The 26,153-nt window shown below is 38.3% G+C and overlaps 1 protein-coding gene across 1 annotated transcript in view; it reads right to left on the reverse strand.

Annotated features, from left to right (window-relative positions):
* LOC136711995 (partitioning defective 3 homolog B) overlaps positions 1-26,153 on the reverse strand; it is a 272,341-nt gene that overhangs the window by 191,208 nt on the left and 54,980 nt on the right. Inside the window, exons 3-4 of the mRNA XM_066688637.1 lie at positions 11,961-12,132; positions 7-116 (exon numbers count right to left, since the gene is read on the reverse strand). Coding sequence (XP_066544734.1) covers positions 7-116; positions 11,961-12,132 — 282 coding nt within the window. The remainder of the gene's footprint in view (positions 1-6; positions 117-11,960; positions 12,133-26,153) is intronic.

Here is a 26,153-nt window from a genome sequence, read left to right on the forward strand (position 1 = left end):
GCTTACCGTGATTCCAGGCTTGGCGCTCATGTCCTCGGGCTGGGAGACGCCTGCGTTGACTTCCACAGGGGGGCTGAGAGCCGAGTCACTGCTGCTTCTAACCAGAAGAGGGGTGTCTGTGGAAGAGGGAGAGGGAGAAGGAGGGACACAAGAGAATGGGTCAGTGGCGAGAGAAGCCAGGGAGAGGTTATGATATCATTTCAGCCATTTCGCTGTGGACATTACTTCCACTGTCTTGGACTGATTCATAATATAGAATCTGAACCAACATCACAAAGTGTAAAACACATCCTGCACTCATCCCTCTTGATTTAAGTTTCCACACTCCCTGCGGCATAGGGTTATTACAGTGGAACATATAGAGGACCCACACAATATCCCATCAATGCTGGCCGTACAGCACTGTCCAAAATATCACAATATGTATTGGCACCCTGGGGCCTAAAATAAGAACTGAGCACATGACCTCTGATGCAGTCAATTACCAATTAAGTGACGCCTGTAATGACTGACAATACAGAGATTATTTATCTTAACTAGATGTTACACCACATTCTTTTGAAGGCCTCGTGTCTGGTGTTACTACATTTCACAATGTGTTCCAGTCTGCCAGTGAAGTGGTAACGTGTGGGCTTATATCTGCTATATATATAGAAGCACAAAAAAACGACAGCAGGCATCCGGCACTGTCAACTCAAAGCCTTCCGAAAATGACATTTATAAGATGGTGAAAATCAGGCAAATGTCACACATACTGGTTTGATATTTGCCCGAGTCCTTGCAAACTAATAAAAGTTACTTTCGGAGAGAAGCAGTCGGAGGCTCTGAGCGGCGCAGTCACTGAGCGGTGTGTGCCGAGTTGCTCGTGGCAATATTTAGAAGCAGGAAGGATGACTGTTCCCATGAAAGAGAATGATTTGCGGTTTTATTGCTATTTTGTTCCACTAAGTAGGAAGCGAGTAGGTCTTTAGAAAAGTTTAAAAAGCATTACTGCAATCCACACATACATACTAGCAACTTAAATCTTAATCAAGGCCATCCTGATGGTGTTAAAGGAATGGTATGCTGAAAAACATGGACTATCTATTGTCACCATATGGCTCTACTCTTACTTTTCATTTTCACATTTTTAAGAGTTTTGAAGGCACTACAAAACGTGAAAAGAGAAGTATATTTCTCAACTCCTATATATACCACTTCTCTTTGGTGGGCACGTGAACTTTATCTTCTCCGGTACATATGAAGATTAAGGGCACATAAAGACCGCAATGTCCTTCCGCGAGTTTTAAAAGGTTTCTGATTTCCAAGTGAGCGACAGGTAAAGCAGTCTTTTCGCCATGCATTGAACCGACTTGCAATTGAAACTCCTGACAGTCTCACAAAGCAGTCTGCAGAATGTTTCTTTGTGTCTGCTCAAGGAACATTCCAGTTACAATGCCCGAGTTCCTGCAGGAAGATCCTTAGTGGACTACTTCAAATGGGCAGTACGGGATGGGCCCTACTCTCTCTGAATGGTCTCGGCCCGCCCAGGGCATTTTCACCACAGAGGAAGTTAACCTTTCTCTTCCATTCCCCACGGAGAGAGTTGCAGACAATGGAACATAGGTAGTTTTATTCTGGCTAGGTTTCCTGCTGCTCATTAATGCTCCCCCAGCCATCAATCAATTAAATAAAAAATGAAAAAGAAAATGTTTGGGGGGTTGAAGAAAAAAAGTAATGGAATTAAATAGACATGTACCCAGACAGACACACTGCAAACATCCCAAGAATGATGATGCAGTTAAAATTAAAAAGATAAGCAGTAAATCTATTAAATAAAATAATGTAATGCAATGTAATTTTGTACTTTCTTTGAAATGCCAAAGAAAACATTTTTAAGACAGCTATTAAGTAGCTAGCTTGCTCTGCCATCAAAATACAGCTGTAATTCATACACTATGCCTCAAGTCTCTCTCTTACTTCCGACACTCTATTGTAAAGTTTTAAGATAATGCCTTTTATTAATTATCATAATATTCTGTAGCATTCTCAGAACATGCATGTAAACAATGCAAATAAGCCTTTTTTATGGTTTATGGACAATATTAAGATCTCGTATTGTAACATCAAATTCTATACTGAACAAAATGGAAGAACCTAAACTCCCGGTGAAAAATGTAGTTCCGCCCTAAATTCGTTCATCTGACCTAAGCAAATCTGGTAAGGTCTCACACTCTGTCTTTATCGAGGCTGAAAGCCTGTTGGGTGAACTTTGGATAATCTGGTTTCATCCTGTGCCTCTTATTTCACAACATCAGCAGTGTAGGTCACAGCAGAGACGGAAATGACTTTGGGTCCAGCTGGATGTTCCTGTGAACACAGGGAGGTACTGAAGCTTACTGTTGACCTGCATCTATTTCCTGTCACCTGTCGCGACTTGCATGACCATGGCGGTGCACAAGGCATTGGCGGTATTCAGGGGGGGCACCTCACATTTCTTTTTAAGCACTGATCAATGGAATATTTGATTTCACTCACTTATGTACTGCTGCTGATATTCAGAGCAAAAGAAAGGAGCAGATTGAGAGATAATTCCATACTGATTTTAAATTCCTGCAAACACAGATTAATATGGGTGTGTGCATTTGATATATGCATGAGTCAGCACAGCAGAGCTATGAAGGTGTCATGGTATATTATGTAAACTGTTAGACATTTTCTAAACAAATACATACATGCATAATATATATATATATATACACATACACACATACATACACATACAGTCCTGCCTTAGAACCTATCAAATGAAGGAAAATAATTAATAAATAAAAAATGAGAAGTACAGAATACTCCGAACCCTAATCAGCAGACAGAGATGAAGTGGCTAATGTGCTGGTCTCGCTAATTGAATCAGTCTGATGAAATAATGCAATTCATTCATAATTCATGCTGCATGTAAAATACTGTATACAAACTAAACACTAGGCATATGAGATGATGCTACTCTTTAGAATATATTGTGTAGATTTCTACAATCTGAGGGACATTATTACTCTTCACTGTGAATGCCAGAGGTTCTTTAGCATATCAATTATCTGTAGCCATTCATTTCAAGATGAATATGAGGATTTTGAATTGACTAGACTTCAATTTTGTTCAGAGTTTGTAGATGTTTATTTTTTTTTCATAGTCTCTTTTCAATTTCATCAAGCAAGATATTTAACACTTATCTGTTACTATATCTAGTGTGATTGCAAATCTTATAAAGCTCTTACTCCATTTGGTATTGAAATTATATTTACCTAAGGGTACCTAACCTCCTATTGGCTTCAATAAGAACATTAAAACCTCTCTTATTCCCCCTCTCTCTATTTGGCATATGTGGGTACAGAATTTATTTCTTCTTACACACAAATGGGCATAATTCTATGTATATACACATTATTCAGATGTGTATGGATGGGAAGAAGTTACAAAAGATAGGCGCAGGTTAGTAAACAGTTCACCTGAGCTCTCAATAAGAAGTAAAGGTTTTGACATTGTGAATGAGTCATATTTTACTTAATTGTGTCTTTGCACTGTAAATAAGAGTTGTGGAGAATTCACATGACCTGCAGTACATATTTGCAAAACACAGGATTCAGGACAAATTCTGCCTGTTGTTCTTCAAGTGAGGAGGTGGTTTACAATGTCAACATCCAAGCCACTTGGATTCTAATGTATTGGGCCATACAGCTCTGCTCCCTGGTCTCTGTGCTGTATGAATATTCAAGCACTGTGCAACTGACAAATACAGTGGTCATAACAACAGGACTAAGAGAGGACTAATTCTGGACAGCTATAAATATTTCTGACACCCACAGTGTTTTTTTTCCCCCTCTCTTTTTTAACTCACACAAGATTTAGACACATTTAATTGTCATTGTTTAATACACAAAGGAGGTACCAAGCTACTGAACAGATGATTTTTAAATAAAAACCTAACAGATCCTCTGGAACAAATTCAAAACATCCTTAATATAGCAACACTCAAAGAAACAGGTTAACATGTTGTCAGTCTGGGAAGAGAGGTGTTGCATTAGCACATCTCCAGTAAAGCAGTTTTCTGAATCAGCAAAACAATCTGAAAGATTTGATGGTTTAAAGATATAGAAATAATGAAAAACAACAAGTTAAACATTGAGTAAAACTAATTAGAACTTGTTATAAAAAAAATAAAAAGGCAACACTGAACACTGAAAGCAGCATTGCAAAATGCAGTGGAATTAATTTAAGTAATTTTCACGAATTTGAGGTTGATATCACTGTCTATAGTAATTAAGTTTAATGCTAATATATGTAGAGTGAGTGCTGGAATATAGAGTACAGAAGAGAAACAACGTTCCACTACATTATAAATATTTTAACAAAATTAAAAGATTTTAATAACAAAGCAGATAACAAAACATGTTTATAAAATGGTATTGCTCCAAAAAATTATATGGCTTAAGTGGATGGAAGCTGAAAATAAGAAAAGGCCCCTTAGTAATGCAAAAAAAATATTAAAATATGTACATTTCATCAGTTAATTTGTTTTGTATTAGCTATTTGTTTCATTTTATTAATTCATAATGTATTATACATAAGGATTTGAAACTTTTTCACAGTACTGCAAACATGCATAGACAATTGTGTGTATACATACATATATATTTACTTTCTCTCCCTTTCAAAGAACAGAATAAAAAGGAACTGCATGTTAGAATGCTAAACCCCTTGCTGACAAAAACATAATGCAGTCCCTCTGATTGACAAATTAATCTGGCTTTTGAAGTTTAACCAGGTGAAACTAAACGGACTCTGCCTACATTTCAATCCAGCACTGCTGTTATGTGAAAACGTGGATTTTGTGGCATTCCCCTCATTGAGAGAGAAGCCAGCCCGGTTATCAGAAACCCCATTTGCTTGCCCTCCTTCCTCTGTAAACAACAGGGCTTGTTTTCATTCTTCCAGATTGTTTATACAGATTAGAAGAGCCTCATCCTCTTAGGAGTCAGGGTCATTCAGGCTCGCTGACCTCACGCACACAGGTCAATGGGGAAAGGTTGTGAATGTCAGACACAATTTACTGCACTATAGCAATGCTACCTCCCCAAGGACCAGTTAAAAAACAAAAATTTCCGCTGAATCAAATGCTCGTAAAGATAAGTGTCACAAATACCTTGGGGGGATAAGTTGGGCAAGGTTACTTTATCAAATGTAGTACATGTGTCTCCATTTCTAATGTTTGGAAAGAATGTAAAACATATACCGCCCTGTTGTATTGCTTGCAATTACAGGCAGATAGACTCAAACTGAAAGCAATACACTGTACTCAGACATTGATTTGCTCTCTGCTGGACTCATTGCTTGTGTAAATTCACCAGAACAGCCGTGTAAAAAGAATTATAAAGCAGCTTGAAAACCTTCCTTCAGTGCTCTACCAGACAGATGCAGTCCTTTCTTTAAACCATTAAGTTTTTTCTACAAACTAAAGGTTGCAGATCTTAAAAATAAATAAAAATGTCAGCCAACTTAACTCCAAATTGAAATACTAAACAAATTTGGCACAACAGACAGAATAGGACAACAGATCGTTAATAAAGTGCCACCCCAATTTCTTCCTTAATAATGACTGCAACCTTTTCTCAAAAGAAAGCCAAAGAAGAGGGTCTCTGCGGTTCAGTTCATTCCAGCTGTGCTCTATGGCATTGAAGTCTCCTTGAACTCACTCTAAAGTCCCTATAAAATGCCATTATTAAAATCACTAGGTGTCTTCATTTAATGATCCTAACTGGATTACATCAGCTGGGCAGCTATAAACTTGTCACGATGGGACGCAAGTGTGCCTAACTTCAACCTTTAACCCAGGAAAGAGGGTCAAAGAGGACAAACATCAGAAGTGTCAGTCTGTCAGCCAAGAGTAGGAATTGTACACATTGTTGTTACAAAAAAAAAAAAATCCATTGAACTGGAAGATAATACAGTATGAAAATATCCCTCACTTAAAACACATTTGTCTATACATGTAAATTAAGAAATGCTACACAGCCTAAATCAGCAGCATCATTGGTAAATGCATTACCCTTAATCCAGACTAATTAGCATTTCTACAGACGTATAGGAAATAGCTCAGTAACTTCTGTGAAAATTGTCAGTGAAGGTGAACCCATCTTATTAGCAATCAATAATGCATCCCTTTGCTTAAAATGTTTTTCCCTCAGGTTGTAAATGGACTTAGTGATAACATTTTCTTTGGGGTAGAGGGAAGTATTAGTAAAAGAGTGTTGTAGTGCAGGATCAATAATACTCTAATTATCTAGCCTGGGAAGGAGTGGGGGGAGGGGGGGATCTGTGCGACTGCCATCCAAAGAAATGCAAATTCAGTCTCATTCGGCCAAACATGGCTTAGATCCCGCAACCACAGGCCCTATGGATGAAACCGGGATTAATTTTCGCCACTGCATATGTTTTATAGAGAGGATAAATAGGTAGCCCTCTTCAGTACCTGCTCTGCCTCTGCTGGAGGTTGAGGCCTGATAGTTGGTCTCTGTCCAAATACTGGTGAAGGTTTTAGTTGAAGCAACAGGTCAACAAGCTGTTCGAACCACTGCCCAAGTAAAATCCAACCCCGTACTGTACAATTAAACTCAACTAGACCCCCTTGTAGGTAAACTGGTTTGCAGATGCTCAGGTTAAAAGTGGCCAGAACATTATTCACACCATATTTCCTGAGGTTTGTGGTCTTCTCAAGGAGAGTGGTTAAAAACATGACTCCATAATCTCCAGACACTGAGAGATAGTAAAGAGTGGACAGAAGAACAGGATTCACAGTCTTTCTACCTGGAATATACAAAACGTACTCCAAAATTCATCAAATGCATTATTGGAAGAAAAAAAATGAACAAACAAACGGTCTTCAGAAATGTATCAGTTTTGATTGACAAAAGGGTATCCTCTTTGGTGTGACTGACAGATCATGGTACTGTAAATAAAACCAACTTAATTTAGATGGTATGACAAATATAAAAAAAAGACTGCATTTGGTTGTCTAGGTCCAGCCAAGTGCAATTACCCAAGAATGTCTGATTGATGGATGCATTGATAGTTAGGTAGATAGATAGACAAGTAAATAGACACAGATAGGCAGAAAATTGATAGATGGATGGATACATAGAGGAGAGCACATTTTTAGATAGATTTACCAGATTGACTTAGACAGACACATATATTACATATACATTTGAACTTTCCAAAAACAATTTAAAATCATATTGGGAGAAGGGGAGGGTACTACACTTTAAATAATGACAATAATGCATAGTTACTTCAAAGTTTAATTCATGGGATCTCACCGGTCATCATATAACTGAATTAAGGGCAAATTGGATTTAACGAATGCATTCCTCTTTACGGCTGGCTGGACCCTGGGTATCTACTAAGCAAAGAGAGCACTATAATCAACTTAATAAAGAAACCAGTGGTTGAGACAGACTGGGGAGCTGGGTTCATCCCAGGCTGGGGGTCTTAGCAGCTCTGAAAGACTGACAGCAGAGCCAATCTCAGTCACGCTTCAGGAAACAGGCACTGCAGTCTCAAAATGAAATTAAAAAGACAGGAAAACAGGTTTGGAGTCCCTGAGCTATTATCCATCATGATTTCAGTTCACCTCCACCAGGCCAAGACCGAAAACACCCAAGACCCACATGAAAGCATGACCAACTCCAAATGATTTCTGCTTAAGATGGATGTACCGCATATAATCAAATTAAGGACTATTTTTTTTCCTCTCTCTTCCCTTTTTGAGGCACAGATGGTGAAAATCACAGATGGGCGTCAGGCAAACCCAACATGACAAACAGCTTATTTACCACCGCAGCAAATTAAAAGGGAGAGTTTATTTTGTAAACCGACACTAACAGCTTGATGTTTAAATTAAAAAATATGAACTGGACAAGAAAAGGAGGAATAAGGTTCAAGAAAACACCCCATTCAAAAGGAACAAATTAAAAGGTGAGGTCATTCCTCAGGTCCATAAAAAACACACATGCAGGAAAAATGTACAGATGTCCACTGCATCTAATATGTCTGTGAATGAGGAGATTTGAAATGGTCATCACAATTAAAGCCATGTTGAAAATCCTAGAACCCTGGAGAGAGACCGCGAGAATGAACGTGTTTAAATGCTCATTTGAGTCTTGTTGTTGTTGTTAAGTGTGATTTTTAAAATGCTCTTCGAATTGCTGTTCTTGACACTGAGGGTTTGGTGGTTCTTCTGTCCATCTAAACAGGGATTAATCAGGAACCCTGTTTACTCCTCGGGTTGAGTAAGGCATTAGCCTTCTGCCTCTAATTCATTCTCTGGAGGAACACAAAGCAGGTATATGTCCCAGCTGCAGCTGCAGATCATTGTAATCAGATCTGTTTTACAGCCTAATGAATTAAGTAACCCACATGCAGCCATTTTCAATTTCTTAAATTTAATGACAAAAGAAGATGCTTAATAAAAGCGTACATGATAAAAATGTTTATCACACAAAATGCATTTCTATGATTAATATTTTATAGACAAAAGGACTGGTTAACCACTGTGCATTTCCTCTGCCTCATTGACGGTAATGTTACAAATGCATCTGTACTAAGAGGCAGTGTGTTCAAAATTATATATTAAACAAAACACTGTCTGCTTTTGGCCAGGGTCAATTATTCATTTGTGTGTCGCATACATTTATGGAATTTAACATTTGTATTTACATTAAATTTTTGATGAACACAATGAACAAAGTTTCTTAAAAACTATAAACATGTTAAATCAGATAAAAGTAATACTTTTCATATTCATAGCAGATATGTTATGCACACATGGAAATATTTAGATTATTTTAATTAAATTAATAGGCATTAAAGAACACAAAAGAATATATCATATTTAGGGTTGAGCTAGAACTCAATTCAATGTGCAATTAGGCTCAGTCATGATGTTATGATGATACCTTGCAGGTATTTTAATTTCAACTGGGATATACAGTAAAGAATAGAAATAGAAACAATGAGCTATTAAAGTCGAAAAAAACATGTCTTTGCATAATTCATAACATAACAAGTACTGTTGCAAGCACACTAATCTCCAAAATGTGACTTATCAAAAACATGAAGCTCAACAACCCCTTTATTAACCTTTCATACAGCAAAATAATAATAATATATTGCTTGTACAATCAAGGACCAAAGTGAGCCAGTTTCCCAACATTTCAATGTACTACAGGTCTGTTCATTTGAAAGGGTTCCTTTGATGCGTATAAATTCACTTGAGGATCCATCTACCTGCTACTTATGTTAAATACTGGCAGGACGCTAATAAGATCTTTCTGGCATCAGTTGAACTGAATCATTTTCTCAGAGGCACTGGTTATTTATAAGAAACTAGAACTACCCTCCCGGGGCTGACATGTAAAGTTGCCCTGCTGCAAGATGCTAATTCAGAGAGCTATCAGTCAGCACATTTTACATTGACAGAGCAGTAGAAAAGCTGAGAGATGATAGAGCCATCTCCTGAACATTGCAGGTTTTTAGCATCACACGTTTTATGACATTTTATTGAATCTTTACTAAGATATGCGTGTTCAAAGCCTAAACAAGACAGGAAACCAACAGGAAACCTCATCAATTACAAGGACGAATGCAAAGATACTGTTTTTCTTTCCTTATAATGTGGAACATTACCCATAACTCTCTCTATATTGTTTAACTGTGTTTGATTGTGCACATGGACCAAGGTGCGTCATTTGTGGGTGGGGGTAGAATAAATTCAATATTTTTTTAAACTTTAAGGAAAGAGGGTGCCAAAATGCCTTATGCTATACACTCCCACTAAGTGTGGAGTTACTAAATAATGCACAGTGTGAACATTTAATCTTTGTGAAATACTGACCCTAGAACCTACAGTTTCGTTAGAAAACTTTTCTGTGAGGCTGTCCGCAGTATGGAATTAGGTCATGCCTGTTGTTTTGTGGGTTTGATTTTAGCTTCTCTTTTGTTCTGCATGGTCCATGTTGCGTTTGATTCATATTTTGTGTCAGATTGCATTACAATTAAGAATGCAATTTCAATCATCTTTCACACCATTTGTCACAATTTGGGCAGCTAGCCTATTTCTTATCTGTATAAAAATAACACGCCTTACAACACCAGAAAGCAATCATACAAAGACTTAGGCTAATTGATTAATTAACAAAATACTACTACTATGACTGCTTTCAGGAACAATACAATATAAGTATTTCAATCATAATAACAGTGGGGGTAAATCAGTTTAAAGCTTTCAGTGAAAATGCAGTTGCCAGGATGCAATTTATGGGCCTCGATCAGCCTGCATTCGTGGCTTGGCGGCACTCTAAAATGTCAGGTGGCTCAATTACACATTTGATATACGTGCTGAAAGAGAACGGTTAAAGACACCCACAGCACGATCCAAGTGAAAATGAAATTTTAGATTATACTGACACAAGGTGAGATCAATTCATCCTAACTTTGTTATGCCACGGTTCTCACTTTCTATTATTCAGTTTCAGGATCCATCTGCGGCTCGCTTCAGAACAATGACAATGCACAATGGAAAGAGACAGTGTAACATGATTGTTTCAGCTGCTGCTAAAATCTGTATTACATTTAGCAGTATTGTTTTTCTTTTTTTAAGACAGAGGCAATTAAAAATTAAGACAGAGGGGAAAGTAGGGCGAGCAGACTGTGTGCTGATGAGATCTTTCCAGGACAAGAAAGAATCACTCATTCACCCACATTACTGGCAAGTCTCAAAATCACCACCAGTCAAATCGCTCATCCATTTTTAAGAAGCTACTCAGACCTTACACTTCAAGCATCAAAGCGCAAAACAAAGCAGTTCAAAACATGAATATTTAAAGGAATCACTCCCGATGAAAGCATCCAGCTTATCGCTTATCATAGTAAAGAATCAGGAGCGCTGATCCACGTAAATAGTCAAAACAAAACCACTTTCCCTGAAGAATGTTATTTACAAACAGGGCCTTGATGATGGGGTTTTGTTTACAGCGTACATATGATACAGTACTCATGATGTGGATGTTGTGTGTGAGCAGGACATCCAGACTCAGAGTGCAAAACACTACTGCTGTTGCACAGGAGGCACAAGCTGTGATGCAAGCAAGGCTTTGTTTTTTTGTGTTTTTTTTCTACCAACAGCTGGCATAAAATTAGGCAATTTAAGAGATAAAGTGCAAAGTAAATTAATTGTACACTCTTCCACAAGGACTCGGTTCTCTACAACTGATAAGATGATTTGTTCTCATAAATTCCTGACCACAAAAGCAAAGGCTTTTCAGTAGCTCAGTACCTTACACGTGTGCAGTTGTGTATATTACATTTACTGCTAGGACTCCCTTCAGTTCAGCATCCTTGCTCTGTGACACTGTTCAATTTACATGATATCAAACCGCATAAAGAGGCCCTACAGTACGAAAAGGCAACAAACAAAGACATGCACACTAACCTTCTGACAATGAAGAGAGGAGACAGCGAGGCCACTTGACCAGTGCAAGCACGCTCTCGACATTGATTACCTTTGTACAGTAATGCATGGTAATGCTGACACAACCAATAAAGGTTAAAAGTCTCACAGCTGACTAACTAGCCCAATTTAAACATCATGCAAATCAGCGCTGCAGACAGTAACATTTACATAGCTCTAAATCATTCATTCACTGCTCCAGAATGTAAGGGGGAAAGAAAAAATAATAAAACATATAATATTAGTGTTTTTGCAGGCAGTTATGTGTAACACCTTTCATAAAGTGTGGGTGGGTGGGGGGGGACTATTGTGTGTATTCTTTTGCGGGCTTGTTTTTTTTATTAATATTTAGTTAGCAAAATGTGTCAAGAGATGAAATTAATATTCCCACATCAAAAACACTGGGGGTACGTACTTGACTTCAGGGCGGTCGAGTTGACTTCGATCTCCCCGCTGATTGGCTGGAAGGCGTCGAGCTGCGCAGACAATTCATTCTCATAGGGGTCTGGGCTGGGTCTCCCCGTCAGGCTGGTATTGGGGCTCCCCACCCCCCGCTGAGCTTCCTGCTCCTCGTACACCGCGATGAGCTGCCGAACAACAAAGAACAAAAACATCAGGCAACATGCGAGAAAAGGAAGGGAAGGATAGGACAGGATCTCCAGCCATTGCTCACAAACACACAGCACTTCTCAGCTCCCTCCTTTCTTATTCGTTTTCTTTGTCCCATTGAAACATGAGGACGGCTCTCAAAAACAGCTGTCAGTAACAACCTTATGAAGATAACCAATCGGTCATGAATGAATGAGTCCAAAGCATCTTACTGTACTTATAAAAATGTATGATCTTAGGGTGGGTCAAGATTCTGTCATGGTGGGTACATGGTTATAGAGGAAAATGTATTCTTTCTAGTTGATAACTTAAGACTCGGTTACCTGCACTCACACCACAGAGAAATTTAAAAAATCCTTAGAGAATGTGCTCAAGTCCAAAAGGAATATGTATGAATGGACTCCAAACAGTTATCTCACACAAGCCACAGACTATAAACCCAGTGAAACCTCACCAACCTCACAAAGCAGTTTCTTCCCCCGACAAAGTCTCCCTCTGATCTTTACCTTGTGAATTAAGACACTATAAAGGATATCCAAGGAGCCCAACATGCTGTCTCTCTTTCACAGCCTCTCGCATGCTGTTGGCAGCACGGCACAATGCCTGTCTATGGCTCTGTGCTGTGTTGCTCCACAATTATATAGTGGAATCCATACCTATTCACTTTAATACTGACTCTGCAATTAGTCTGACCAGACAGCAGTTGTTCTAGGGTGCTCTCTCTGTGTGTGTTGGTGTTGCTGACGAAACAAGCCCTCAATGTATGCGGCGTGCAGGAGAGCGTGTGGGAGAAAGCAGAGTTTACTAGCAAAAACATTGCCATTAACAATACAGTAACAACTTTCCAACTACTGTGACAGTTTACAATGCAAGTGAAAAACACCATGCTGGGGCGAATTGATTTTCCAAGGAAATACAATGGGCGAATGCATCCCGCTTTGCCCAGGAAACAATGCTGCCATTCATTTATTTTTTCTTCACAACACAACAACGCTCAAGAAGAACAGAAAGTACTGAGCAATTGAGAAGAAAGCGAAGCCCATGTTTGGAAATGCAGTAAACAATGGAACCCTTGGCAAATTCTAAAACGGAGCGATTTTTCTTTTTCAACACAATTCTTCCCAACTTCTGCCACCCTAATTAAATTACCGCTGAAAGCTTAACGCCATTCAGAACACCTACAGAGTTCCGCCTCCCTCATTAAGAAATGTTAGATTTAAAGCACTTCACTGGCAGCCATAAAATCCTACACACACTTAGAGCTAATGGAAGAAGCGTTTAATAACGCCCCGTGCCTTAATTTAAAACACCCCTGATATCACAGTAACTTATCAATTTCCTCCCTTTGGAGCTTAATTGCAGATCCGCACCTCCACCTTAGTTTCAGCACTTTCTATAATAAATACACTTTACCCTGTTCATTGTGCTCTCTCTCTCTCTCTCTCTCTCTCTCTCTCTCTCTCTCTCTCTCTCTCTCTCTCTCTCTCTCTCTCTCTCTCTCTCTCTCTCTCTCTCTCTCTCTCTCCTCCCTCCCTCCCTCCCTCCCTCCCTCCCTCCTCACCAACCATGATCCATCTCAATGGGTTCCGATTTACCAGGAAAGCAGAGACTAATTTCCTCAAGCAACAAGAAAGGAGTGTGCATGACGTGCAACAAATGTCATTAATCTAAGGGGAGGAAAGCAACTTTCTGATCAGTAATTTATTCCAAGTAAGAGCGCAGGCCAGAATTACCTGGAATTTTCTCTGGACCATGAATATGTGCATGAGAAATACTGATGTGATTGAAGACACTTAAACTTCCCAGAGCAGAGTAATGGCTCCCTTAAATTTGTCCTGCAAAGCGTAAGCTAGAACTGTAGAACTGCTGCCTCAGTTATTCAGGAGCTCCCCTAACGGCAGTTTAAGGGACAGGTTTGTGGCAGGATTTTGCAGGTATTTAATTTCGCAATTCAATTTCCTACAAAGTAATTTTGACATTGGGAACTCTGCACCAGTTGTGATCATTGATTCTGATGGTTCCAGGTAAATTGTATAAATAAAATAAAAATGATACAAGAAACAAACTGATTAGAAATACTATTAACTTAGATTTATACACAATGTAGGCTGTTTCTTGATTGATAGCTTGCTTACTTGCATGACTGATGGATGGATGTCTATGGAAATATAACCAAATAATAACAAGAAAGTATACCGTATACTCTAGCAGAATTATTAACGCATGCATAAACAAATAAAAAATAAAAAATCTGAAAATGCAGATAATACAAGCCAGACTAACAGTTATCACACTGTATGCATGAGAAAAGAACCAGAAGAATTACAGAGTGATTTTCATGCTTTGAGACCCTTACATTATCTGGGTCTGTATTTCAGCTCTGAATAGCACTAGAAGTCGTCTACTGCTAGCTGACCAAATAAAAATAATCTTTATCACAATCATATAAAATGGTCAATGTTTGTCATATTTCAGAAAAGGCAGGGAAGTTAATGCCCAATGTTCAGCTGCATACCCCTTTAAAAGGGAGAAAAAAGCTCATAAGTTGTCCTTTTGAACATCTGTGTGTCAGACACAGGTACAGCACCACCTCAACCCTAAAATAGAATTGGCAATTATCACTGTTAGGTGTTAAATGACAAGGGGATAATGCAACTAATGTGTTTGTTCAAGTACATCACTGGAAACTAACAGGATACAGGCCTGTGTCTCTGAGGAGATGACTGTATAGAATACAATTAGCATCTTTAGAACAATTGTGCCATGAAGAACCAGTGAGTGACTTTTTTTGATTGTTTCCTTTCAAATCCATTGTGGTGGTGTCCAGAGCCAAAATGATGACAATTGTGTCAATTTCCAAATATTTATGGACCTAACTGTATATACATATGTATATATACATACGCAAATGTAATAATAGAAACAATCAAGAAGTGCTTGAAGTGTAGACTTTCATCTTTAATTTGAGGGTAGTTACATCCAGATTGGGTGAACGGTATAAGAATTACACCCATTTTTATATGTGGTCCCCCTAATTGTAGGGGCTCAAAAGTATTTGGACAAACTAACATAATTATTAAATTGTGAGTTTCAATACTTGGTTGCAAATCGTTTGCAGTCAATGACTGCCTGAAGTCTGGAACCCATAGTCACAGGAACACCAAAAGGCCCGGAAGACCACAGAAAACAACTGTGGTGGATGACAGAAGAATTCTTTCCCTGGTGAAGAAAAACAGTTGGCCAGATCAAGAACACCCTATGGATAGATGAGACAATTGTGTCACTGTCCAAATATTTATGGACCTAACTGTACATACACACGTATAAATATACACACACACACGAATAAAAACACACCGTTACATCTGAGATTAAAATGATTTTTGTACTGAAGAAAAAAAAAAAAGTTAAGATTGTTTTACATTACAATCGCCAAACATTTTAACAAGCTAACAGTACAGACAAGTCCCTCGCAACCCAAGTACCCAGCTAAAACTATAACATAACTCCCATCACTGAAAATATACTTCAGTGCTGAAACTTGCTCAAGAGGGAAAAATGATCTCATTTTTATGTAAGCAATGAGTACTACATCTTCAAATAAAAACTACTTGGAAAAAAAGAAAAAAAGAAAAAACATTTGAAGGCCACAGGCGCAATATCTTCCAAAAGGCAAACTTAATTGAGCTAAATGGTTTCAAAGAAGATTAAACCACAGTACAAAGAATAATTTGCTGTGCTAATCAGAGAAGTTAAGCGAGACTAAGATAACTGTTTAACTGGCAAAAATAATACAAAATAACAATAACAACAAATAACTCCTCAAAACCTTTATGATGTAATCACAAGGCCTTGGACTGCAGACAACAACAAAAAAAGAAAGCATAAATATTATATTTGTTCTCCAATTCCTCATTTAGAGAGAGAAAACAGGAGACACTTCTTTACACAGACAGTAGTCACAATCTGGAATAAACTACCCAGCGATGTGGTTGAAGCTGAAAGTTTGGGAACATTTAAAAATAGTCTGGATAGGATCCTTGGATCGCTTAGATATTAATGAACACCAAATGAGCACGATGGGTCGAATGGCCCCCTCTCGTTTGTAAACTTTCTTATGTTCTTATGTTCTAAGTCAACCTTTCCTGGGGTTCGACTGATGGACCCCACAGCTACACATCCAGTCCTCCACAGCAATATTTACATCACTCAGGAAAGCAACAGCTTGAGAGGTGACACCTACAATCAGCTGCAGTGCTTGTCATTCAGGGCAACTGACAGGTCTGCCCTTGCTTGCTGGTTAGTATGTAAACTATGATTTACTTGTGATCTTCATATCTCACGAAGTATAATGTTTGTGTTTTTGTATGGGAGGGCGTACAGGATTGTGAGGTTGGTGTCATTTGGTGTCATTTCAAAGCCTGGTCTCGGAGGAGGAAAAAAGCAACATTTCTTTCAGTCCGCTGCATTAATCCAGTCCACAAACAGTCTATCAGGGGCTAATGAAATGTGGACAGTTTGAATGATGGTGATTAATGCTACAATAGCTGCAGTATATGACAGCTTCAAAGGGGGTGTCATGTCGGAGTTGTTAGGCAGGCTGAAGATCTAGAGATCACAACAATTATTTGTGCACTATTTTGCCAAATTATTCCTTTGTTATTCGACCTAATTGAAATTTCCTTCTGGCTGCTACTGCGGACTAGCCTTTTTAAATTACATTATTAGCCTTACATTTCACACTGCACATCTGTATCGTGAATTCTGCTGTCATGTGTCACACGAACGCAGCCCGCACTGAAGAGTCACACAATACCACGGTTAAGATCAGGCTTTACTTAAAATGGAACTGCACAATATGTTCAAGTTGCAAATGCAGGCCTATTTAACTTAAGACCAGTCACAATAATAACTTGATTGTGTATCTGTGTGAACTACATGCCACTCCTTTGAGCATCCAAAGTTTACAAATAGCATATTTTAACTCCACAAAGCAACTGGAAATCTTTACAGTTCTCTAGCCTGAATAGGTCTTCAAAAGCTCTGGAAAAAATATGTATTTAACTACATAACATTGTCTCAAGTGTGTAGTGCGAGAAAACATTGGTCTACAGCTGCATCTATATACGAATAGCTCTTTATTGGCTTACCTCTGGAAACAAAAAAGGAAACCTGTATGCCTTTGTATCTCTCTAATCAAAGGTTTCCTGGTTTGTATGTAGAGGTAAGCAAATGCATAGTTTTTGAAACATCACTTTAGATGATGGTCTTATCAGAACTCATTACATACATTATAATATCTTTATGTGACATTCGATTTTCTTTTTAATGTGCAGTAAATGCACAACATTTTTAAAAACAAAAGAGATCAAGCCAGCCAGGAATCCAGGAGAGTGGTGTCAGGTGAGGAAGGCTCCACGTGACGGCTTTCACAACAGGTTGGGAAGACCCAGAGGAATGTTACGGGCATGCCCAAATACATAGGTAAAGCAGAAGGAATCTGATTATTGCTAAATTAAATCTGACAAGAGAATCAGAAGCTGTCAAACACAATGACACGGCTCCCTCTTCTCACAGTGGGGGGAAAGAGAAAAAAGAAAAAGGCTGACCAGTTTGACAGGGTGACAAAACAGCCATAAAAGCCCCAGTGCTCTGATGAATTAATTAATTTACTTATGATAAATTAGTGCCTTCCATACTACAGCTCTCATTTACAATTATGTCAAACGGATGGTCGAGAAATAAAAGCAAAATGAAAAAAACGTAAGGAATCTTTGGAAGAGAAGATGAAATAACAAAATCAAAAGAGGGAGGGCATGGCAGGTGTCTTTCCTTGCAATTTCATACCAAATAAATAATTTACCTGGAGAGGGTGGGGCATGACTAATTTTTCCTTGTCAGGGCCTCATTTCAATAGTATTAAGTATCTAGAAGCACATTTTACATCCAGTTTGCTCACTGCCTGTATAAAAGTGTTTTTCAGTTTTATTTGGCACCAATTTTGGGAAAATATGGATGTGGTTTATGCACCACAACAGATGCATTTCCTTCAACAAATAAGATTAGCTGTTCCCCACCAGACAAATCCACAGAGGTGAGTAGAAATGCCTTGCAAAAGTCTGAGAAAATGTCAACATATTGGAAATCAGATAGCTTCTAACACTTTGGCACATCACAAGGCCAAAAAAGAAGAAGAGAACGTGTGGTGAAGATGTAAACCAATCTCAGACCAATGGATTTTAATATATATGTATATATGTATCCAGGGGATTAGCAATAACCATTTAAACAGCGGTGAGAAGGAGCCTAACACAGTAGGCACAGGGCAGGGTAGACCCACACAACCACTGCACCTCCCATACAGAACATAAATGGGATACAAGCACTACATTCTGAGATCAATGGCACTTGAAGGGGATCACAGAAAGTAAGAAAGAAATATAAACAAAAAACATCTCTGACAAAATTGTCTATTTGATCTATTATATTCAGTTGCTGATTCCACATGTATAATAGGGCATTCCTTGTGCAGTATTGCCAGAGGACTGCTTCTCTAAACACAAAGCCTTGATGAGTTTGAACTCTATGCAGGGCTGGGCAGTGTGGTTGTGGTTCTGTACCACCACACATTCAAAGCACATGGCGCACAGCATTGCTTCAAGGGGATACTTTCTCTCAACAGCGTCTCCGTTTGATGTAATGAAGGCCCATGTAACTCCTCCTGCTTTCCCTGTCTGGATTGTCTCACGCATCCTGTGCCCACCCCATTGGCCTTCCCTACTTAACTGTGACTCATTGTGACTCGCACTGGCTTTTCTCTCTGGACATTCATTCACATTTCAGCCATGCGTTTTAATTTCATTTTTCATCAGGATAGGGACATACTTCAAAACAGCTTCCTTGTTGGGCCCCTGGGGAATTTGATTTTGTATTTTGTCTTAGCATTTAAAGACAAGACAAAGTCCCTGCAGCAGATAACCTCACATATCAGGTCACAAAAAAAGTTGTTATTTCCAAGACAAAATAGAATTTTGCAAACTATGGGACGTACTCAATTATAAGATATAAAACATACATATTTATTATGAAATATAAACATTTTAACATGCCTTTAAGACAAACGTTAGACAGACCCAAACAGAAATGCTTTTCATTTACAAAATAAACACGAACACTTGCAGAAATTGAATTCAGTGTGTTAAAATTGAACGTGTACCCTTCTCTATACAAAGCAAAACATAACACACAATACAAATCTGAAACCATAAACGGTATCAGGCAATCACAAAACAGAGATAGCTTACTCCCTGTGGAGGGTCCTGTCTATATTACAGTCTTAAAAATAAACAGTACAAACACAACAAAATAAATTAGCTAATAATTACAGCATTGCAAGATTCCTGAGAGTTTGGTTAACTGTCAAAAATAATTGTTTTTGGTTCACTTATAGAAAAGTCATGGGCTGCAGAAAAACTGAGGACCATTTCAAGGAAGAAACAGAGAATACCTCTCTCTCCTTGTCAGAAAGGATACTCTCAATCACCATTAAGGTAGCAAATTGGATGTGGAAAATGACTAATCAGGTTGCCACATTAAATAACGTGCACACTGACTGTCAAGAGCAGTACACACAGGGCATATCTGTTAAGTGCGTGGTGAGAACTAATTTACAATATCGAAGGATCCCTATTAGCGAACTAATATTGTAACTTGACACTTATGAGATTTAGCGTGTTTGATATTGAGGGTATACTGGATATGTCGACCCAGATGTCTCTTTGTATAGAGTGACACAAAGTAGTATAGCCAAGTATTGTTGTGCTTATTTAAGCTTTGTCTTTTGCAAATAGATCACAATGGAGTTTAGTTTATTATAATATGCTGTATTTTTTTTTTTTTTAATTAAGCTTAATGCGCATATGAATTTTGTTATTCCCTGTTTATATACAATATTCCATGTTAACAGGCCTTGCAGTGTTCCAGGGGTTAGTAATCTGATGGCTCCAATACTTTAAGATTAACAACACTAACCAATGCACAAAAGCTAACAAAGCCCTAATGCTGTTCATTCAGGGTGGTCAATGGTTATTTAAGAAAAATCTACACTCACAATCCAATGGACTAAAAAATTAACCAATTGTCTTAGGGGAAGAAGGCGCTACATTTGCAAGTGAAAGAAAATTACACTTTTTTTTTTCTGGTCCTCTTAATAGAAAAAGAATGCAAATTGTAGTTTGGCCTAAAAGCCTTTCTGAAATAAATTGCTGCTGTTCATTTATTTCAAATTTTAGGCTTTTCGAATTTCATAACCAGCCTCTGTGCAGGGGTGTCCGTTTGCTTGAACAAAACAGGTTTGCGGGGTTTGAAACTGAACATACGTTGCGTGTCTGTAATAAGACGACTTCAAAAGGGTTTGGATCTTCCTCAGGATGGCAGCAAACAACCCTGTAGAAGCTGAGTTTATTCCCCTAACCGTCGGAGTATTATTAACCCATCAATGCTAATGTGTGTGACATATGCATACAAATGTAAATAAAAATATAAACCCTATGGTACTTTTTTTCCCCCCCTCCCAATAAGACCCCTAAAATGTTCAAATGTGGTTGAGAGGAATACTAAAGCAATCCCACAAAAATAAAAAGATTGTATTACTGTGGGGGAGAGGAGAAAAAACAACAACAAATGTATAGTTGATCTGCGACAACCATTGCCGAGCCCTGCCAAGAATATCAGATTAGACACAGAAAGTTCAGCATACTGACGAGTTCTAGTGCGAGGTCTGGCAGAATATAAATCACTTTCTCTTGAACAATGGCACAAGCCTCTGTTTATTGCGCAGAAATTGCATATGGAGGTGGGGGGGAATGGCACATTTACAATGCTTACTACACTCCTGGAGCCAGCTTGGGGAAACATCAGTATAATCTGTGTTCTTATCATCTACATACTAATGAGCCTGATTTTCTCCTGATAAATTGCCCCATTGACCAATATGAAGCTAATCCAACCTAGAGGTGGAGGAGACTTCATAATGTTTATTTTTGCTTTCCATCCACTATAAACTTACTTAACAGGAACACGCCTGGCTGACGCAGAGAAAATCAAATAGAATAATGTTATATACAAGAAACTGGAGGGTCAAAGTATCCCATGAAAGTGAGCAAGGGCTTTTCAGAGAGAGGCTTATAACACACAGGTAGATGCTTAACATCTTTGGTCTGCATCATACAGTTGACATCATCCCCACTTCCTTCTAACCGAATGTCTTTGAGATGTATCGTATTACATGCATTCTGTGCCATTCGCTGTTGTTTCTGCTTGAATTTGGCACACTTGCTAAGAGTTACAGAAAAAAATACAGATCTCAAACTCACTGGGGAGGCATTATGCTCTTCAGCTGGCACACCATTGATAAACACTCATCTGTCATTCCCTTTCCGACAGCTTTTCTGGAAGGAAATACTATGTTGGGATAGTAAATAATCCAAGAAGAAACAAGACCATAAAATACAATTCATGCGGTGCAAAAAGGAGACTCAACAAGAAATGGAACAGCACAATAGGAAATTGCTGATGTTATAAAAGACTCTGTTAAGTAATTATGCCTATACAACGACACGGCTGGATACACGCGTGTTAGCCAATGGAAATGGCATGAATTCACTTTGGCGCGGTTTTATAACTGTAGGAAACCAAGGAGCTCTTTTTGAGTTGGAGTTAAAAAAAAAATTGAGACATTTCCAAACTGTGCCAACTTTCTGGAGAAGGGGGTATAATGATACTGTGTGTGTAAATCATTAGGGGCTGAGTTTTTGGATTATGATATCACGTCTGTTATTTCTAAAGGAGGCTTTGTATCTTTTAGACCCCATTCACGGCCCTGGTCCGCCTCAAATTTAGGCCGGCTTTTTGTTTGACACCCCACTTGCGGTATTAGCAGGCCTAAGTGCGTTCACATATGCGGGCGAAAAGGCGGTCTAAACGAAATGCATGACGGGAATAAACAAATATGCTCAAACAAACCAGCGACGCATGACATTAGGTCTGCTTGTATGCGCTGAATTTATAATCACAACTTATTAATACTGATATATATAGGGTATTGTTCGGTTCTATAATTTTCTTTTAAAGTAATCTTAACCCTTTGCAGAAGATTTCTAAACTAATTTAAAAAATGTGCTTGTTCAATGCGGAATCGAATTTATATATTTCCCTTTTCAAATGTCTATCTTCGGTTCTGCAAGTCTAAACAATTCACCCGAAAGCGAAGCATCTTTATTAGCACATCTGCATTAAATCACAAGAAATCGTGTGCATTAGTATGCAATCGTACGCATCGAAAGCAGCCTTTGTGACACGTCTATAGTTACATCGCCAGACAGCAGCGCTGTGCACTTCCTGCGGTTTCCGTTTTAACTTTATCTTCCATCCACATTGTAAACAGTGCTTTAATTTCTGCATCGTCCCAGTTGTTTCCTCCTGCTTTTGAAACCTGCTTCGGTTAAATTTATATCATTTTAATGCAAAATTCGGATAATTAATAAAGTTACCTGGTCCCGTTCACAATTTCACAAGGCATTTTTTACGTGTAAAATGCATACTGTTAAAATGTCAGACTTCAATCATACTTAGTACAAGAAAAAAAACAATAGCAAGTTTACCAGCTACACACTTTTATTTTAATCGACCGAGTAGTTTGAACTGTTTACATTATCATAACTCATTACTGAGCCTAGACTTATATATATATATTTATATATATATATATATATATATATATATATATATATATATATATATATATATATAAAGATGTGAGCTAGAGAAATGTATCAGTACATTTAAGGCTATAGATCGATATGACATTCAAACAATAGAGACAATACTGTGCGTCCTGCAGCGGTGCGAGCCGCCTTGGTGCCCGTGTTTAATCTGTGTTTATTCCACGTCTCTCTGACTCAGACATGCATCTCTGGGGGCGGGGCTTGAGTTGCGTTGCACACTGACGCTTTCCACCCGGCCCAGGGCCCGGCGCGTTCACATTTACATTTAGGCCGTTGTTCTGTCGAGCTGTGCTACTTCGTCAGATTATCCTACCGTAGCGTAAACCGACAGTTCTCTCTATCAAACATTTGGACGAATCAATTCAATTATAGACATTACTGCAGCAAGTTATGAGTGTTTATATAGACCTATCGCTAGGGCCTAGCAATAACGGTATAACTAAGACATAAACGTGTACTGGTAAGAGCAAAGTTTGGCTACTTGAACAACCCGAACCAAAACAACTAAATAACAATGACATAAGTTAAATATCATGCTTTTGCAATTATAAATATATGCTTTAAAAGTTAAAGCATAAGTTTAAATATACTAACCGTTTAACAAAAACAAATGCATGTAATACCTCACGCAAAATCCTAACAAAAATGACGCAAAGACCATGTATGCATGCGCATTAGCATTAAGTAGGACAACTTTACGGGTAGGATGTTTCTACTGAACACCGGCATTAGGCCAGGTCGAAAAGCGGGACTAGTTTTGACCCGGCCCAGGGCCGGCCTAAATCTATGACCACGTTCACATATGAGTTGCATTTCTTGATGACGTTTTTTGTTTTGTTTTTTGCTGTTAGTGACACATCAATCCATGAAGTTCATTCATTTCAGAAGAAGTTAATGTAAACTCTGATGAACTCCTCGGATGACAGTGGCAAAGGATGTTGCTCCCCCAGCTAATATCAGCAGTGGCCCAGGCTTCAAAGTTTGACTTTTGTCTTACCGTTTGGCAGCCATGCAGAACTGATTTCAAGCCCTCTAGAGCAACCGTAAGTGCTTAAGAAAGTACTTTGATAGAAGAGTTTGGCCTACAGAGCCAAAAACTATAAGGCCCTGTTTGTAATGGCTGCTTGCTTTGACATACAGAACAAGCAAGTCTCTGTGTGTTTAACGAAAAGTGACAATACAGGTGAAGAAATTACTACATTTAGTTACAATAATTGTTATACCTGTGAACATCAGCTGGCAGTTTGCAAGATAACTAATTTGCTCGTGTCAAAACAGAAATCAATACTCAAAGTCCTTTAGACCTCAGTTCTAGATCTTCCCATTCCATTAATTAGCAAGTCCCTGTGTTTTGCGCGATCTGTCCATATAATTGATATAAGTGGCGCAAAATACAGGACCCAAATCTGAAGGTCTGTTGGAGTGATAATGTACCAATTGCTCTACATCCAGCTTTGGTCTGGAATGATTCCGGTGGCCTTATGTAAATACAGTGCCTACTTGTAAAGTGGGGGAAAAAAACAGAAAAAGATCTGTCCATTTATTTTTGTCTGATTACAAAATATAGGGACTGAGAGAGAAGGTCGTGGTCCTCTTGTTAAGTGTTCCCACATTATAATCAAAGATGCATCATCACTGTTGGAAATTATATTTCTATGCTTCATTGTCTCATTGGCAATTTTCATAATAATTTCATATCTATTGAAACCCGGAATAAACGGTAAAATAAATAAATTAAACAAACAAACAAATAAATATTGTTACTCAGAAGTTAACTAGAGCAAGAGCTGCCTAGTGTATTTTAATATGAGATTTAAACATCATGAGAGGAACGCTTATGCCCTAGTTAAAAATAAAACCGTCCGCTTATGCCCTAGTTAAAAATAAAACGGTCCGAGTGCCTCTCCGCAGCATTTCATTAATGGCCTCAAAATACACTGGCATCCCTCACCTCTTATCTAGGTAGTTAAATAGCACACTACGGGCAATCTAACCTAATACACTGAACTCACAAATTACACGGGAAACATGTGCAGCCCACATGCTGGGCTCAATCTGGGCCGGGTCTGAGGTTTGCAGCTCGCCTTCAGAGTTAGAGACAGTTGATTAGATGCTGCAACCTGACTATGAAGCCTCTAAACCAGAAAGATGGCCTTGCAACCTGCGCTGTATTAAATTAAAAAAGGCTAAACTCAATGAGAAGTGCACATACCCCACTGAGGGCAATACAAAGAGTTATCGTTAATTATGTTCTCTGTAGTCAGTGCTTGGTAAAGCGCCATTGGCTCTACAGCATGCTTGGATATGCAACATGGAGGTAATAAGGGCAGTTACCTTTAGATTACACATTTCACTGCAATCTCCCACATTATGCAAAAATAACTTTCAAATTACATATATACTTCTATAGATACACTTCTACTTACATATACTAAAGAAAACAGTTACTTCAAGATATCTAGTACCATATTAAATACAAAAAATGAATTCATGAATAAATCATTTCCCCATTTATAAAACTGAGATGAATTAAACGTTTCTGTATAAGATGTATGAACAAAATTATCAGCTGAAATCTCAAAGGTTATGGTTTTTGTCAACTATTTCCACTAGAAATGTAAAGTTATCAATTCACGATCTAGTCTACTGATGGTTTTGCTACTGTTATAACAATCATTAAATGTATTAGGAGCAATTTTTCAATGTGGAAGAAAAAAGCTCATCCAATCGTAACAAGGACCGTTACATCACGTCAAGTTATAACATTCAAATTAACATAATTCCATAATTTAATTCCACAAAACTGTATAAAAAAAGAATACAAAACACTGATAAATGGTCACATTTTAGATATCTTGGCTTAAGGCTTGCATACTTCCAAGTTAGTAACAATGTTGCCACTTCTTACATCTACACAACCCCTTGATGTTCTTTGTTTTTTACGCATCAATAACGTATTAATGGATTGTTTAACTAATTAAATAAGTTCTTAAATATTCATCTTTAACTTCCATCAAAGTAATGTCAAAGACAATTCAATGGAATTTGCTAATTAAAAGCAGGGCTGTAATGGAAAGAAAAAAAAAAAAAATTAAAATGCACTGTGGCAATTTGGCAAGTTGGCATCCAAGACTTCTCCGTGCTTCCAGGGAGCCCTATGAAGGACAAAGCCCAGACAAGTCACACTAATGAGTCCCCAGGTGTACAACACATGG

The sequence above is a fragment of the Amia ocellicauda genome, chromosome 16 (assembly GCF_036373705.1).
Source record: "Amia ocellicauda isolate fAmiCal2 chromosome 16, fAmiCal2.hap1, whole genome shotgun sequence".
Lineage (NCBI taxonomy): Eukaryota > Metazoa > Chordata > Actinopteri > Amiiformes > Amiidae > Amia > Amia ocellicauda.